This window comes from Pituophis catenifer, unplaced genomic scaffold (assembly GCF_029215685.1).
Source record: "Pituophis catenifer annectens isolate HBS135680 unplaced genomic scaffold, rPitCat1.0.hap2 SCAF_4, whole genome shotgun sequence".
In the NCBI taxonomy this organism is placed as follows: domain Eukaryota; kingdom Metazoa; phylum Chordata; class Lepidosauria; order Squamata; family Colubridae; genus Pituophis; species Pituophis catenifer.
Window position 1 is genome coordinate 75,435,362 of NW_027256884.1, and position 16,176 is coordinate 75,451,537.

Sequence of the window (16,176 nt, forward strand, 5' to 3'; positions counted from 1 at the left end):
ATGGTGAGCAATTTGTCGATTTTGGCTTGCATGTCTCCCAGTCCCAGTCTCGCCAACGTCTCCTTGGCCGTTCTCACCATTCTTTCCACACGTCCGTTCGTAGATGGTTTTCCCGACGTGGATAATGCATGCCAGATTCCCTGGTTCGCCAGGAACATTTCAAATGCATTGGCCGTGAACTGTGGCCCATTGTCGGAGACCAACAGATCGGGTAGCCCATGTGTTGTGAACAATCTTCTGAGCACTGGAATCACGGCTTCTGTATTGGTCGATGGCATGAGCTGCACTTCCAGCCATTTGGAGAATGCGTCCACGATTATCAGGAACATGTTGCTTTGGCACGGTCCTGCAAAGTCTATGTGTATTCTGGACCATGGAGTTCCTGGATTCTCCCAGTCGTGTGTGGGTGCCGTGTGTGGTGCTGGTCTTGATTCTTGGCAGGGCTTGCATGTTGAAACTCACGCTTCTATTTCCTTATCCATTCCGGGCCACCACACATAGCTTCTTGCCAATGCTTTCATTCGTACGATCCCCGGGTGCCCGTCGTGTAGCATGTGTAAAATGTCCTGCCTTAGCTGCCCGGGGATGATGACTCAGCGGAGGATCCGGCCCCGGCATCTACCATCCTGCTGATTGAGACCATGGAAAACTCACAAATCTTTTTTTAACTGATTAAACCCCCTGAGATTAACTGATTGTCTTTCCGGGTTTGTAGTTCAGCTGGTAGTCGTAAGCAGTTAGGAACTCTATCCACCGAAGCATTCTTGGCGAGAGTATGGGCGGAGTAGGTTTGTCTCCAGTGATGATGCCAAGTAGCGGTTTGTGGTCGGTTATAAATTTGAATCTCCGCCCGTACAAGTATTCGTGGAACCTCTTTATTCCGGCTACAGCAGCCAACGCTTCCTTATTCAATTGACTATAGTTCCTTTCAGGTTTGGACAGTGTTCGGGAATATAATGCAATGGGGGGGGCTTCTTTTCCGTTGGGCATACAGTGGCTTAGTATGGCCCCAATGCCGAATGGTGAGGCATCGCACGTCAATCTGATGGGCAATGTCCTGTTGTATTGCACTAACACTCTGTCTGATGTTAACAGCCTTTTGATTTCGTCGAATGCCACTCGTTCTTGTTTTCCCCACCTCCATTCCATTTTCCTGTCTAGTAGCCGGTGGAGAGGTTCAGCAGTTGTGGCTTTCTGCGGTAGAAAAATATTATAAAAATTCAGTAACCCGAGGAATGCTTGTAGCTCTGTTTTGTTTGTGGGTGTGGGTGCTTCTTTAATGGCTTTCAGTTTTCCCGGGGTCGGCCAGATTCCTGACTCATCTATTAAGTAGCCTAGGAACTCTACTTGTTTCTCAGCCCGGTTACATTTGTTCCGTTTCACTTTAAGCCCCGCTTTCTGGAATCTAGATAGTACCTCTCTCAACCGCTGCTGGAGCTGGGTCAGGTCTATTGCTGAGATTAGAACGTCGTCGAAATAGGGTACGACCCCCTCTATCCCTTGTAATAGATGTTCCATCAGGCTTTGGAACAGACCCGGGGCTATGCTGACTCCGAATTGTAGCTGTTTGCATTTGAATGCCCCTCTGTGTGTCACAATTGTTTGGGCCTCGGCTGTCGCCTTGTCTACCAGGAGTTATTGATATGCTTGTGCCAGGTCAAGCTTTGCAAAAATCTTCCCTAGACCCAATGAGTGTAACAGATGTTGTACCACTGGCACTGGGTACGCGCTCTGCTGTAACGCCTTGTTTATGGTACTTTTATAGTCTCCGCAGATGCGTACTGACCCATCTGACTTAATAGGGGTTACAATGGGTGTTTCCCACTTTGCGTGATCTATAGGCTTGAGAACCCCCTGGGCCACTAGCTTGTCTAGCTGCTCATCAATTTTGGGCCTTAGAGCAAATGGGATCCTCCTGGGTTTAATCCAGACAGGGGCAACTTGGGGATCTAAGCTAAATGATATTGGGGACCCCTTGTACTTGCCCAGTTTGCCATTGAACACCTCTGCAAATTCGGTCATCAATTTTTCCTCCCAGCCATCTTTGTTGATGTGGTCGACACCGGTTACTGCTAGTCCCAATAGCTCGAACCACTCCAAACCCAATAGGCTGGGCCGGTCACTATCCACGATGGTGAGGGGAAGTCTTGCTTGAAAGGTCTTGTAGGATACATTGAACTTCTTGGTGCCCAGTATGGGAATTCGGTTCCCTTGATAATCCAACAGGGTCAGTCTTTGGCATTTGAGTTCGTTGGTGTTGATTCCAGGGATTAACCACTTGATGGTTTTCCAGGATACCATGGATAGGCAAGATCCTGAGTCGACCTCCATTTTGCAGGGTCTCCCCTCGATGAGGATGGTCGCCGCCATCTTGTTTGATTTTCCTGCACTCGCATGGCCCACTATTAATGTTTGGTGCGTTTCTCCTCTGTCCGTGACGGAATCCTCGTCCCTGCGACCTCTTCCAAACGGCTGTTTTTTTCCACTTGTCTGGAACTGTCGGCTGCTCTGCGGTGAGTTGGGCGGTCTGTTTTTCCGGGATGCCAGTTGTGATGCCCTGCAGGCCCTTGCTATATGTCCTTTCTGGTTGCATCTTTGGCATATAGCATCTCGGAACCTGCATTCCGCTTGTGGGTGGTTGCCTTTGCAACCTGCACATCAGAACTCTTTCTTCCCTTTACTTTGCGGCTTCCTTCTTCGATCCGCTCAGAGATGGTGTACGTCTTCTTCTTCTCCTTCCTCTGATTCCGTCTCTATTTCTCCGTGGTGAACTGAGGCTTCCTCTTTTGCTGGCGGTCCCTTGTTCACCTTTTTTATGGCTGCTGCAGATTTCTGTGATGCTTCGGTTGCTGAAGCTTCTTCCAAGGCTTCCTTGAATGTAATCTCAGGTCTGGCCAACAATCTGCTTTGTAGGGTGAGGTCTTTTAGTCCTAACACACACCGATCCCTCATGGCCTCTTCTAGGTCTGAGAAATTACACGCGGCAGCGATCTCCCTCAGGGTTGCCACAAATTCACTGATTGTCTCACCTTCTCTCTGGTCTCTTCGGTAGAACTCGTGCCTTCTCACCAGAGACAATGCTTGTGGGGCATAGTGCGCTTTCAGGATGCCTTGTAGGGTTGTCCATGTGAGTGTTCTGAGTTCTGCAGGGGCAGCGAGTGCCTTTGCCATCTTAAATACTGTTGGGCCGCAGTGTGTGAGGAAAAGGGCCCTCTTTCGTTGTTCGGAGAGGCACAACAGGTCATTGGCCTCCATGTAAATGAAGAATCACTCCATGTACAACTCCCAATCTTCTCCCGCCGGGTTGAACGGTGTGGGTGGGCTGATTGCAGACATTCTTGCTAGCCGATGATCTGACCAGTCTGTAGTTGTTGATCCAGATGGCCGATGATTCTTGGAGATATATTCCTTGCGTTCTTCGTCCTTCAGAATCCCACCTTTGTCGCCAGTGTTGTATAGTGGGCACAAAGAAGGACTGGACACGCGAGTAACAAATACTTCTTTATTAGCTCCGTAAACTGCAATGCCTACTAGGAGCTGTCCGCGCTTTCAGCCACTGAAAATGTTCTGAATTTCCCACTTCAATTATTGCTTATTGATTGGCTCGTTCAAATCTGCCACTCAATACTCAACACTAACTATGATCAATTTATTACAAAAGAATAGTATTGTGCCATGATGAGCACACTACATAGATCCACCTTGGTTTAATGTGGGTTGGTAGATGGGCATTTTCTGACTAATCAATCTAAGACTGATCAAGATTGGCTGGCCTAAAGTCACCTCAGGTATCTCTTAAAATTTTAAAAGTGAAGCAAATATTTTCACTGATGCTGCCTTCTGAACTTGACAGAGCACGAGTGTCAAACTTGATTGCGTCACATGACGTATTGCGACGTATCGTGACTTTTTTGACTTTGTGGAGTCAGGGTGGGCATGGCCTGTGCGTGACACATCTGGCCAGTGGGCCGCCAGTTTCACACCCCTGTAAAAGCTCAGCCAGAAGAAAGAAGAATACAATATATCTGCATTTCCATTATTAACTGATCCTTTACTGGAAGAGATAGAGGCAGTGTATTTTTTCTTGGAATTTTAATTTTTAATTCATGGATTCTTTCCATATCTTGTATTCCTCCTAGATTGCCTATTACCGTAGCTACCAGAAGAAGACTAGGAAACTTTTGAAAGCAGCCCCTAACAGCTTTGCATACCATTCTTAACTTGTTACTAGTTTGAACTTTGCAGGATAATAGCCTGGGCCTGCCAGGGCTTGAATAAAATGCCAGCCTCTATTATAGTCCCTGTTTTAAAAGCATATTCAGGTCAGTTAACTCCCTAATTCCCAAACAGGAAAAAATAACAACATGATATGTAGGCTTGGCATTCTGTTGGCACAAAAAAAAAATATCATATAGCTAGAAGGTATTCATCTCTACAATTCTGATACTTTAAGCTAAAATCATGCATGCATTTATTGGAGCAGAAGGGGGTCATTTTTTAATGCCAAGGGGATGCATGATGATCATGAATGTTTTTGTTATGAACCAAGAGTAGGCTGTGACAAAGAAGTGGATGTGCAAAACCTAAATTTGTGAGAAAACATTACTGGGAGAAATGTACAACTAACCACATATATTTCTAAAGGCTAGACTTTTACATCAGTACAGCCTGATTAACTCTCCAGAGTCACAATATTAAATTAAGCATTAATAAAATATTAATTCCAACTTTACTATAAATATAAATTATACATGCTCGGAGAGAATCTAGGTAAAGATAATTGTCTTCTTTGAGTCAAGCTCAGTTCCTGATGATTCCATAGACAAGCCTCATGCTTCATACTACTTCTGGGTGGTCTTCTGGCCACAATATTCTGGCCTGGGGTCTTCTGCAGGAATGTTCCAAAAAGGTAACATTGTGGCTGTACCAACATAATCAAAGTCTGCCCTTTTTACAGCCTATGTGCCACTTGTATGCCATGCATCAAAAAGGGCTGGAGTTTCAATTGCCTGGCATGGCTTTCTCTTCTCTTATGTCTCAATCCAGCCTACAGTCTTGTTATTTCCTGGTGCCTTCTGTACAAATGCTGAATATCTCCCAGACATTTGAGGGAAAAACCCTGGTAGCGCAGCAGACTAAAGCACTGTTATTAACATCAGCTACCTGCAATTACTGCAAGTTCAAATCTCACCAGGCTCAAGGTTGACTCAGCCTTCCATCCTTTCTAAGGTAGGTAAAATGAGGACCCAGATTGTGGGGACAATAAGCTGACTTTGTATAAAATATACAAAAGTATGAAGGCTATTGCTTAACGCATTGTAAGCCGCCCTGAGTCTTCAGAGAAGGGTGGCATATAAATCAAATTCAAAAAATAAAATTAAAAAAAAACCAAAAAAAACCCCAACAAGTGTGTAAATTATATGGTGTTGGATCTGGAAAATGTTAGGCTAAATTGTTCATGACATGAAAAGCAAGCAAATTGATATTCTGTTTGTTTAGAGGCAGCGTCCTTGACTATTTGAGTAACTTGTTTATATACTATATGAAAAGAATGGTTGGTTTGATTTTGCTATAATTTATTGTATGAAACCAGTCACTGGGTTTTGTATAACCATGGTTTGTAGAATAACACATTGTGTGGACTCAGTGAACTGCATTACATTCAATCTACCAGGGTTAATAAACTTAGCTTTAGGCTAATCTTTGAGCAATTAAGGTTTATTTAATAAATGTGGTTAAAGAAACTATACTTATCATAGTGTGTCAACCTAATCAATGCGAACTAAGTTCTATTTGGGTATGGAATTTAATTCACCAAGAACACGAATGTTCTCTTTCTGCACCACCACTTGAGAATGACTTACTAAATGCAGATGTAGTTGTGTTTGAAGGAAAACTTACACAGGCACATACTGTGTAAAAATAAAAAATAAATCAGCAAAAATAAATAAGTAAGTAAGTAAGTAAGTAAGTAAGTAAGTAAGTAAGTAAGTAAATAAATAAATAAATAAATAAATAGTCTCTTCTTTGCTTGATGTCTCTGAACTGACTCTCCACTTTTAGCTGTAACATTTGGGGACTTATACAACTAAGACCAGATGATTTAACAATAGCCAATCATTCTCCCAATGCATACATATCAGTTTTATAAAGCTGTTTTTATGGAGAAAAATAATAAGATGGAGAAAAATAAAGATGGAGAAAAATAATAATTGTTATATCTGTTATAATTGACTGGAGAAGCTAACAGAACTATTATGTAGTTTTACTGCTTAATCATAACAAATCTGTTCAGTTCCTCTGTTTTAAATTGAGTGGGAGACTAACTTCAGAGTGAATGTCAGGGTTTTGTTGGGGGAGGGGGGAAATCAACCTTTAGAGAAAGAAGGGAGAGGGATGGGTGATACAATGAAATACACACACACACCCTGCATGTTGTAATTACAGGCTAATTTATTCATAGAAAAGAAAAGAATCAACAACATTGCTGTCCAATTATTTAGTCAGTAATTTTTTGATAAACTCTGAATAGTTCAGAAAATCAGAAATTAAAATCAAGCTTCAAAAGCAGAAAAGAATTCAAATTCAAATTCTCCTTTTCTACCCCTTGGGAGATTGTACTGTCACAATAAGATATTACTGGTTTAATTATGATTTGCTAGGTAGATGAGTGGATTTGCACTATACACCATGTGATAAACTGTCATATAGAAAGTATAATCACAGGGCTCACTTCATTTAAGTAAAATCAAGGCAGCCACATGATGGTTTATACCAGGCTTGAGATTGCATTTGCTCCATTCCTCTCCCTTCCTTAGAGGACAAGTTTGCCTATTAGGCTTTGCTGAGCAGTTCAACATAATAACAGCAGACAGTAAAAACTGGCACAATAGAGCAGGTCACATTCATTATAATCTCCGCTCATCTGTATCCCTAATGTCCTTTTAATATTTTTATTTATTCGTTCATTCATTTATGCATACTTATATTCATATGCATAAAATTGAATCCTGCTATTTATACTCAAGGCAGTTTGAGACTGGCATGGAGCGCAATTATTTTTGCAGCCTGAAAAGCTCTACAAGCCTCTACTTCCCCAAGCTTTGAGGAGATCCAGGGGTCTATGTGTAAGCCTAGTTATATGGGCTTAGTTTCCTTTATCAGGAGATGATTGAAGACATATAAAATTCACTAGTAGTTGATTATACAGTAGCAATAGCAGTAGCACTTAGACTTATATACCAACCCATAGCGCTTTACATCCCTCTCTAATGATTTACAAAGTCAGCATATTGCCCACAACAATCTGGGTCCTCGTGTTACTGAACTCAGAAGGATGGAAGGCTGAGTCAACCTTGAACCAGTCAGTATTTCCATATATAGAAGGTGATTTTTTTTTTACAGTTCTTGCTCTAATGGCTAAGACTCCAAGCAATGTACAGCAAAGCAAGAATAAACATTAAAGAAACAGGACAATAAATTAACCAGACACCCAAGATAAGTACTTCTGATCAGTTCAGCTGCAGGATCTGAAAACATGTAGGGCAGTGGAAAACATGTGGAGCAGACTACATCCTCACAGTTTCCCCGCTTAGTATATATACTAGGTATGGGTGTTTGTCCACCAGCATTTCATAGATGAATCTAGTCTTATTCAGCTGCTTTTACCAGCTGCAGCTAGAAACCAACCACTTGTCCTTTTGGGCTCAGGACCACAGCAACTGCCAGAGAGTTACACATTAATATGTGCCCCCTTTCCCACTAACACTGGAACTAATTAACTAACTAGTTTCTGTACCATTAAAAAGAAGAAGAAGTCAGCTGAGCTGAGAAGCTAAATAACCCTGTTGGAAGAAACATCCTTCTGGGTTCTGCTCCAAGTGGGGAAACAGACACTGGAAACATGGAGACTGCTTGGAAAGATGGTTTAATGGTGGACAGGATCACATGGCTTGAGTTCCTGAACAGAAAAGGGGCAGATACAGTGAGTTTTTCAGGTTTTATGCTCTCTCTGGCTTTGAACTTCCTAGGGCCCAGAAAGAGTACTCTGATTGGTTGTCAGACTCCCAGGGGGTGGGGGTCTTAGCTAGCCTTGCTGGCTGATGGTCACATGTGCTTCCCAGGTCACATGTGGTGAGTTTCTGCTGCTATTGTGTAGAGGACTAATCCTATCTTTGTTGGATCTTTGGCAATTCCTACTATGGCTCTGCCTGAAGGAGGTAGATCTTTGTTATGTAGAATAGACTGGCCCAAGCCTTAATGGCCCATTGATAAAGGGTGGGGGCAGGAAGATGGGAGCTGCTTCAAAACATGCTTATCCCAGGGAAATATAATATTCTGCCTTTTTCATATTTTCCTAAAATATTTCACTCTTCCAGGAAAGGGGTGGGTGCTAACTTCCTACAACCCTACACTGACTGCATTCAAATAACATGCTAAACTGAAATCAAACAACTATATAATGTCTTACTTTATGCAAGAACTAGGCCTGCATGTTGTTACTAAAGTGATTAAGTGATACTAAAGAATCACTTGAAATAAGGAAGAATGGCTACTGGAAGACACTAACCCTTCCCAAATCCCACATAGAATGACTTTGAGAGTACAGCGGCAGCTCTGTGCCTTTCTGACATTTAGGTTGTTATTGGTCCTGTGAAAGGGGAAAATGTCATGCCTGATGAAAGGTGCTGAGCTGTTATTCACTGGGGGGAAAAAAGGATAACTTCCAAACACAATGCAATGAGCACATTATCGATCAGAATGAATTTCCTCCCCTCTAATTGCTTGAGGAAGCTTACCTAGCAGAGACTCCTCCAGTTTTTTCCAGTACAACAATTCTGAGAGCCTGGCTGACTTAAAGTTATCTATTGAGCTCCATAGATGAAAGCAGACTTCAACCTGGGTTTCCCCGCTGCCACACCACTCTATCACTACTGTGCACCACATCAAGATTTATGGTATGAAGCTGAAAAAGTCAAATCCAAGAGTGCCTTAGGTTTGATGCAAGTAATTAAAAGTTCTGTGGACCTTGGCTACAGCGGAGGATGCACTTCTTGGGATGCAGGGGAGGATGACAGAAAGCAATGTCTCAGCACTTACCCATGACAGTTGACTTTTAATTAAAAGGGAATTAGACATTTTCAATTTCCATGCGGACAAGAGAACATACAGGAAACACACACACACACCATTATTTCTCTAAATTTCAAAAGCCTGAAGCTAAAAGTACATCTTTTCTCCAATTATTTGCAATTGACACTTGGAGAGGTCAAGGCAGAAAACAAGTTTCATTTAATGTCTCTTTCTCTATGTCTTGTTTATTTAGCATTGTGGAATTCTAAATAAAGCTTCTTTTAACAAGTAAAAGAATTCTCTTCCACATTATCAAAAATAGGCTTTGGGAAAAGATAATTTTTCATCACATAATCTTTAAGGTAGGATCTACTGTATGTGTACACTGCTCCCACATATCCATATCTAATTACTATATAAAATTTCAATGAGATAGCTTTCTGATTCTGATAATGGGATGCAGGCTGATGGCAAAGTAACATTTGAACTGGACTCAGAATTTGCAACTGGCTCTTGTGACTCAAATGACAAACACTGTGAAATAGTGAGATGACACAGAACAGACATAATTACCCTGCCTGTTCCATATACAGGTAGTCCTTGACTTACAACAGTTCATTTAATGACCATTCAAAGTTATAATGGCACTGAAGAAAGTGACTTATGACCATTTTTAGTACTTATGACCACTGTAGCATCCCCATGGTCACATGATTTACAATCGAATGCTTGACAACTGGTCCATACTTATGATGGTTGCAGTGTCCTGGGACCATCTTTTGTGACCTTCTGACAGTCATGAATTTTCAACTTTTGGAATGAGATTAATCTTTAAACTGCAGTGACAGGAAACTCTTTAGATACAGAATTGGTGGTAACCGATATACAAACTGCACAGTGGTGGGTTGCCCCCGGTTCGCACCAGTTCTATAGAACCGATAGTAAAACCGGTGGGAGGCTCTGCCCACCGACTCCAACGTCATCAGAACGCTTCTGTGCATGCTTCACTCACACGCAGCCCTGTTGCAAACCGGTAGTAAAGGTAAGTAGAACCCACCCCTGAAACTGCATATATATTGATACTGAAACTGCACTTTTTTTTTTCAAAATTCCTTGTATTGCATCAGTCAGTTCATTCATATTTGAAGTATGATATGTTCTGTTGCATAATATGCCATTATATTTATGCTATCAATATTGTGAGTAGCAATCACTAGCAAGTTTAAAATTATACATTAGTTAGCTTAGTGACCCACTCAAATTCAAGATGCTTTCAGCAGTCAAGAAAAAAAAAACCTCAGTGGAAAGTTAACTATAAGCTATTTTTAAATATGTGTGACTCAGCGGATTCAGGTAACTTATTCTATGTGAAATTCAAAACTGAAAAGGAAAACTTGAAGAAAGTTTATACAGGTCTGAAATCCTATATGTTTGTGTGACATCTGTCTCTAGAAACCCAAGCCATATGTTAAGCTTAGAATACCGCTGGTTTTTCAGTATTCTGTAACAATACTAAAATTAAGAAAATTTAAAAAATAGCGCCAAAACTGCATGATTTGTGATCTATCTGCTGATTGTTCACTAGACTACAAATATCTCAACAGGACTCATCTTAAACAACAAAAAGAGGTTATAAACAGCATTTGTAAAGTACACCAAAGCCAAAAATATAAAAATAATTAGTTCATTTCATTTTTGCAATAAATCTATTTGCTTAATGAACAACAATGCTTATCCCGGGAACATATTATTCTTTTTTTCTCTGGCTCTAGAAGTCTCTTCTAAGTCTTGTCAGAATGTATTTTTTCATTATCCCTCAAATGTAACCTTTGTTAAATTTCTTAGGCAAACCTGCTTTTGAACAGCCAAGAAAAAAGTGTTGCTTGGTTTTAACTACTTTTTACTGCTCTCAATTTTCAGTAATCACAATATACTGAAGCCATGTTGTATCCCCTTTTTGATTCAGATGTATGCAAAATAAATCCATATTCTTTCATGTGTGTGGACAGTTCATAAAGGAAGAAAAAAATGTCATTTGCTACCCCATGCTTTATTTCAGTTTTCACTGTATTTTTTCACCTGTTCCTTTTTTTTTAAAAGCCAAGTAACCAATTTATTCTCCAGTGATCTCCACAGTTAGCAGGAGAGTATCCGCTAAGAGCCATAAAATCTGCAGATATATGGGGGAGACAGGACAATGCCACATCATTTCTAATTATTTCACACAAAAATAAAAGCCAATAATTGTACAATTGTTAACCAGTGAACTCTATAGAAATTATTTGGAAAAACATTAAAAATTGCATCTTCATATTTACACACTGAAGAATGAATTTCAGTGAGCAAGACAGGGCAGCTTCTTATGGATAAAATAGCCAGTTACATTATTTTATCATCAGACAAATAGGAGCTACCTTAGTTCCATGCAGAAGAAACAACTTTGTGTATCCTCAAAGAGCAGGAAGGTTAGTATGGTCTTAAAATAGACTGAATGGCTAAGCACAGTCAGATCTATTTAGTATGTGATAATACTGTATATTATCAGGAAATAGAAAAGCCATAGAAAAACTGGAAAACTGGGGAGAAGGCAGCAGACAGGAATCCATTTCCATATAGAATAGAATAACAGAGTTGGAAGGGACCTTGGAGGTCTTCTAGTCCAACCCCCTGCTTAGGCAGGAAACCCTACACCATTTCAGACAAATGGTTATCCAATATCTTCTTAAAAACTTCCAGTGTTGGAGCATTCACAACTTCTGGAGGCAAGTTGTTCCACTGATTAATTTTTCTAACTGTCAGGAAATTTCTCCTTAGTTCTAGGTTGCTTCTCTCCTTGATTAGTTTCCACCCATTGCTTCTTGTCCTATCCTCTGGTGCTTTAGAGAATAGCTTGACTCTCTTTCCTTTGTGGCAGCCCCTGAGATATTGGAACACTGCTATCATGTCACCCCTAGTCCTTCTTTTCAACAGACTAGACATACCCAGTTCCAGCAACCGTTCTTTATATGTTTTAGCCTCCAGTCACCTAATCATATTTGTTGCTCTTCTCTGCATTCTTTCTAGAGTCTCAACATATTTTTTACATCATAGAGACCAAAACTGGATGCAGTATTCCAAGTGTGGCCGTACCAAGGAATTATAAAGTGGCATTAACACTTCTTGTGATCTTGATTCTATCCCTCTGTTTATGCAGCCTAGAACTGTGTTGGCTTTTCTGGCAGCTGCAGCACACTGCTGGCTCATATTTAAATGATTGTCCACTAAGACTTCAAGATCCCTCTCACAGTTACAACTATTGAGCAAGGTACCACATATACTCTACCTGTGCATTTTGTTTTTCTTGTCTAAAAGTAGTACCTTACTATATAGTTACGAAGAACATTATTATCATCAATTCCTAAAGCATCAGGAATTAAGTGTGACTTAGACATTTTACTGCTTTAATGAAGACGATTCCTATGCACAAAAATGCCAGAATAAATTTTTTATTCTTTAAGATGACCCAGCCTTTTTATCTTAAATGTTTAATTAGAAAGAAAAAGGTGAAAATTAAGTACCTTTTATTTGACAATTCAATAATATAAAATGCACTTGTAATAATCACAGATTACTTTATGCAAAGATTTTCAAAAAATCTTTGAAATGAAGAAGGAAAAAGTGGTTTGAGAACTTTAACTTATTAATGGAGACAAGCCCAATCAATTTTAATAACTCTTACTTCTAACTATGTTCTTAAATGACAGGTGTATAACACAGAGAAAGTCAGCATTTAGTTTAATAAGTAAACTAAATAATAAAAAAATGTAATTAAAGTGATAACATACTTTAGTACTAAGTGAAACTTGAGGAAGTTAAGTTGCTTAGCACTTAATATCAGAAATATTAACAGTTTCAATGCTTGTTTAACAAAATAAATATATCTATTCTGATTTGTCATTTAAACTTTACTTAATATGGAGCTTCTATTTGCAATATCCCCTAATAAATATAATTTAAACACATACTTACATATGTAACAAAGCTTTTCAACATATGTATTTAACACAAGTTTCTCCAAATATATTGGAAATATATTGTTATGTGTATTTTACTGCATACTTATTCTAATTTAATTATTGGGATAGAATCTTTTTTTAAAAAATACACAACTAGAGAATTTTTAAAATGTAAATCACTATACATTATACTTTTTAATGCAAATTTCAAGTATATACTATCTTACATAATCTTTTGCAAACAAATCATGCTAGGTGTGCATTTTTTGTCTGGAGAAAGATCAATAGCACTAAATCTATTCAATGCCATGTCACAATGGATTCCATTTTATTTAAGCTTTTATATCTGCTCTCATGGAAATCCATGTTGGATTTATTTTAAATATGAATGGTACATATCCTTGCAGGACTTTCTGTTGTCATGTCATCACTGTATGATGTTTGCAACCAGAAATATATGAATATGCAACCTTATTGTTAATCTTAAATCATAAGTGCTTGCATTTTAAAAATAAAATTAACATCATGGATCTTATGATTTAGAATATGACAATTACACAAAAAGAGATGATAATTAAACAAACTCTTATTTTGAATTAACAGGTCAAAGGTGATAGTGAAACTTCCACTAGTTTACAATAAACTTTAAAGTAGATAGAAAATAAATATTTAAAGAGAAATTCATTCTGTTTTATGGGGAAACAGCAGTGGCTTCTTCATTAAAATTCCTCAGAGATTATTAAATTGATAATGATTTTCAAATAAATCAGGAAATTTTAAGAAATGATATAGCTATGTAACTGTTTTCCTATATTAGTGTCACATTTCTGATTTTGACTGGATTAATTGGATAAACATTAGTTCTTGAAGGAAGTCTTCCTGCTTGAAATTCGTTGTTCAACACCTAGTAGATTGAATAGAATACATTAGGTTAACAAGATATTAGTAAATATTATCTATTCATTGTAAGTAACACAGTTTTAAAAATCAAAAGTTTGAGCCGGTAAATTTATAAAAACCTTACCTATTTACTTAATAGTTTGGGCCATACAATACTTGAAATTGGCTTGATTTAAAGTTTGAACCCATCTATTTTTGCTTAATATTATATATGAACCAGGCCAATAAATCTAACAAATTCAGAGAAATTAACCGCAGAATCTAGACACTTATCCTTATCTTACTGGAAACTAAATAAAAAAGTCTTTTATGACTGAATTAGCCATGACTAATTGTACCTTGATCAAAGTCCAATAAATTAAGTGATCAATTGTTTTTCTTTCAGAAATATGACTCCTGAAAGGTGATAATAGACTTTTCATTCTTCAGTTGATCTGCTTGCCACATAAAGCAACTGTTCTATATTCATGAGTTGACATTTAACACAGGATCTCTTGCCAAATAATTTACAAAAGTAGTACTATATGTTCTATAATAAGTGGATCATGTCAGAGAGAAGTGAACTCTTTTACATGCAAAATTGTGGGATCCTATGTTATTGCTACTGCAAAAAGTATTAAATAAAATACCAATGGAAATAAATCTCCTTGGAAAATGGCCAAAAATCACAGTGGAAAATTTAGTAAGAACTGTACTTTCTCTCATCCTATCTTAAAGCTATTTTTGTATCACTCTAATTTCTCTCACATACATTATATTAATCAGCTGAGAGTGGATCACTATATTGTGGGGCCACATTTTTATTTAATATATTTAATTCCATCTGTATATGAAACAAAATGCTTCCTAAATGGATTCACAGTTTGGTGACCTGAAAATGTTATTACAAAGCCTATCATAATTGTCTTTTTGTATGCTTTGTTGTAATACTTGATATAGAATATGATTTATTAATTAAAACACATGTGCTCTCTATCTTTGACTTCTTTTCATCACCACACAGCAAAGGTCAGGATGCCAGACGCTTGGGGTAGCTGAGGTGGTTGGTGGGCTAGCAGGAAGATCAGCAGGAAGAGAAGGAAAAGTATTTTCTTTAGTTGCAAAAAGACAGTGTGGCACTTATGTAGTTCAGGGACAAAATGGGCCAATTCGCTACAGCCAATTCACCACAGCCAACTCACCAAAACCAACTACTATGGGACAACTTGCCAGGGCCAACTCAACTTGCTACGGGATAATTTAGCAATTCAATTTAATTATTTAAAATAAATAAAAATATTTTAATTTTTGTCATTCACATTTCATTTTGTCCCCCCTTTTGCATTCTTTCTTTAATTATTCGATTCCACCATTTTTTTTATTTTAGTGTAACTCTTACTCTACAGTGAGTTGGCCATGGCAAATTGGTTGTGACAAGTTGGCTGTGGCGGAGTTGGCCGTGGCGAGTTGGTTGTGGCAAATTGTCATAGGCACCCCCCTCCCCCAGGGATTGGATATGAGTAAATTGAGATTGTAGGAAATATCTTGAGAGGTTATAGGTCTCTTTACATGTAGTTGTCTGATTTTTAAGGTGCCGGTAGGTATGAAATGCCAATTTATACTTTTACTTGCAAGTCTCAGAATATTGGCCAAGAAGAAGAAGTCATCTTTATGAACTATGTTACAATCTCAAAAAGATTGTTCCTTTACCTCTGATGAAGAGCTCACACTCAGATCTTTCTTTGTATCATAAACAATTTCTGTAACTGGGAAGGAAGTGTGATCTCCTGCAAAACAGAAGAGAACATATGCAATAATAGTGGTAGTGAACTAAAATGGTAGTCCACCTAAAATGGCAGAAACTATACAGGTAGTCCTTGACTTACAGCAGTTCATTTAGTGACTATTCAAAGTTACAACAGCACTGAAAAAAGTGACTTATGACTATTTTTTACACTTAAAACCATTGAGGTATTCTCATGGTCATATGATCAAAATTCAGACATTTGGCAATTGTCTTATATTTATGAAGTCACAATGTCCTGGGATCATATTATCATTTTTTGCAAACTTTGACAAGCAAAATTAATGGGAAAGCCAGAGTCACTTAATAACGTGTTACTAACTTCATGACTGCAGTGATTCACTTAACAACCGTGGCCGGAAAGGTCTAAAATCTTAACAAATGTCTCACTTAACAACATAAATTTTGGGCTCAATTGTGGTCGTA

General features: G+C 38.6%; 1 protein-coding gene across 1 annotated transcript in view; it reads right to left on the minus strand.

Annotated features, from left to right (window-relative positions):
• Positions 1 to 12,580: 12,580 nt before the first annotated feature.
• Positions 12,581 to 16,176, minus strand: part of IGSF5 (immunoglobulin superfamily member 5) — a 30,239-nt gene continuing 26,643 nt past the window's right edge. The window contains exons 8-9 of the mRNA XM_070943504.1: positions 15,657 to 15,733; positions 12,581 to 13,971 (exon numbers count right to left, since the gene is read on the minus strand). Coding sequence (XP_070799605.1) covers positions 13,876 to 13,971; positions 15,657 to 15,733 — 173 coding nt within the window. The 3' untranslated portion in view covers positions 12,581 to 13,875. The remainder of the gene's footprint in view (positions 13,972 to 15,656; positions 15,734 to 16,176) is intronic.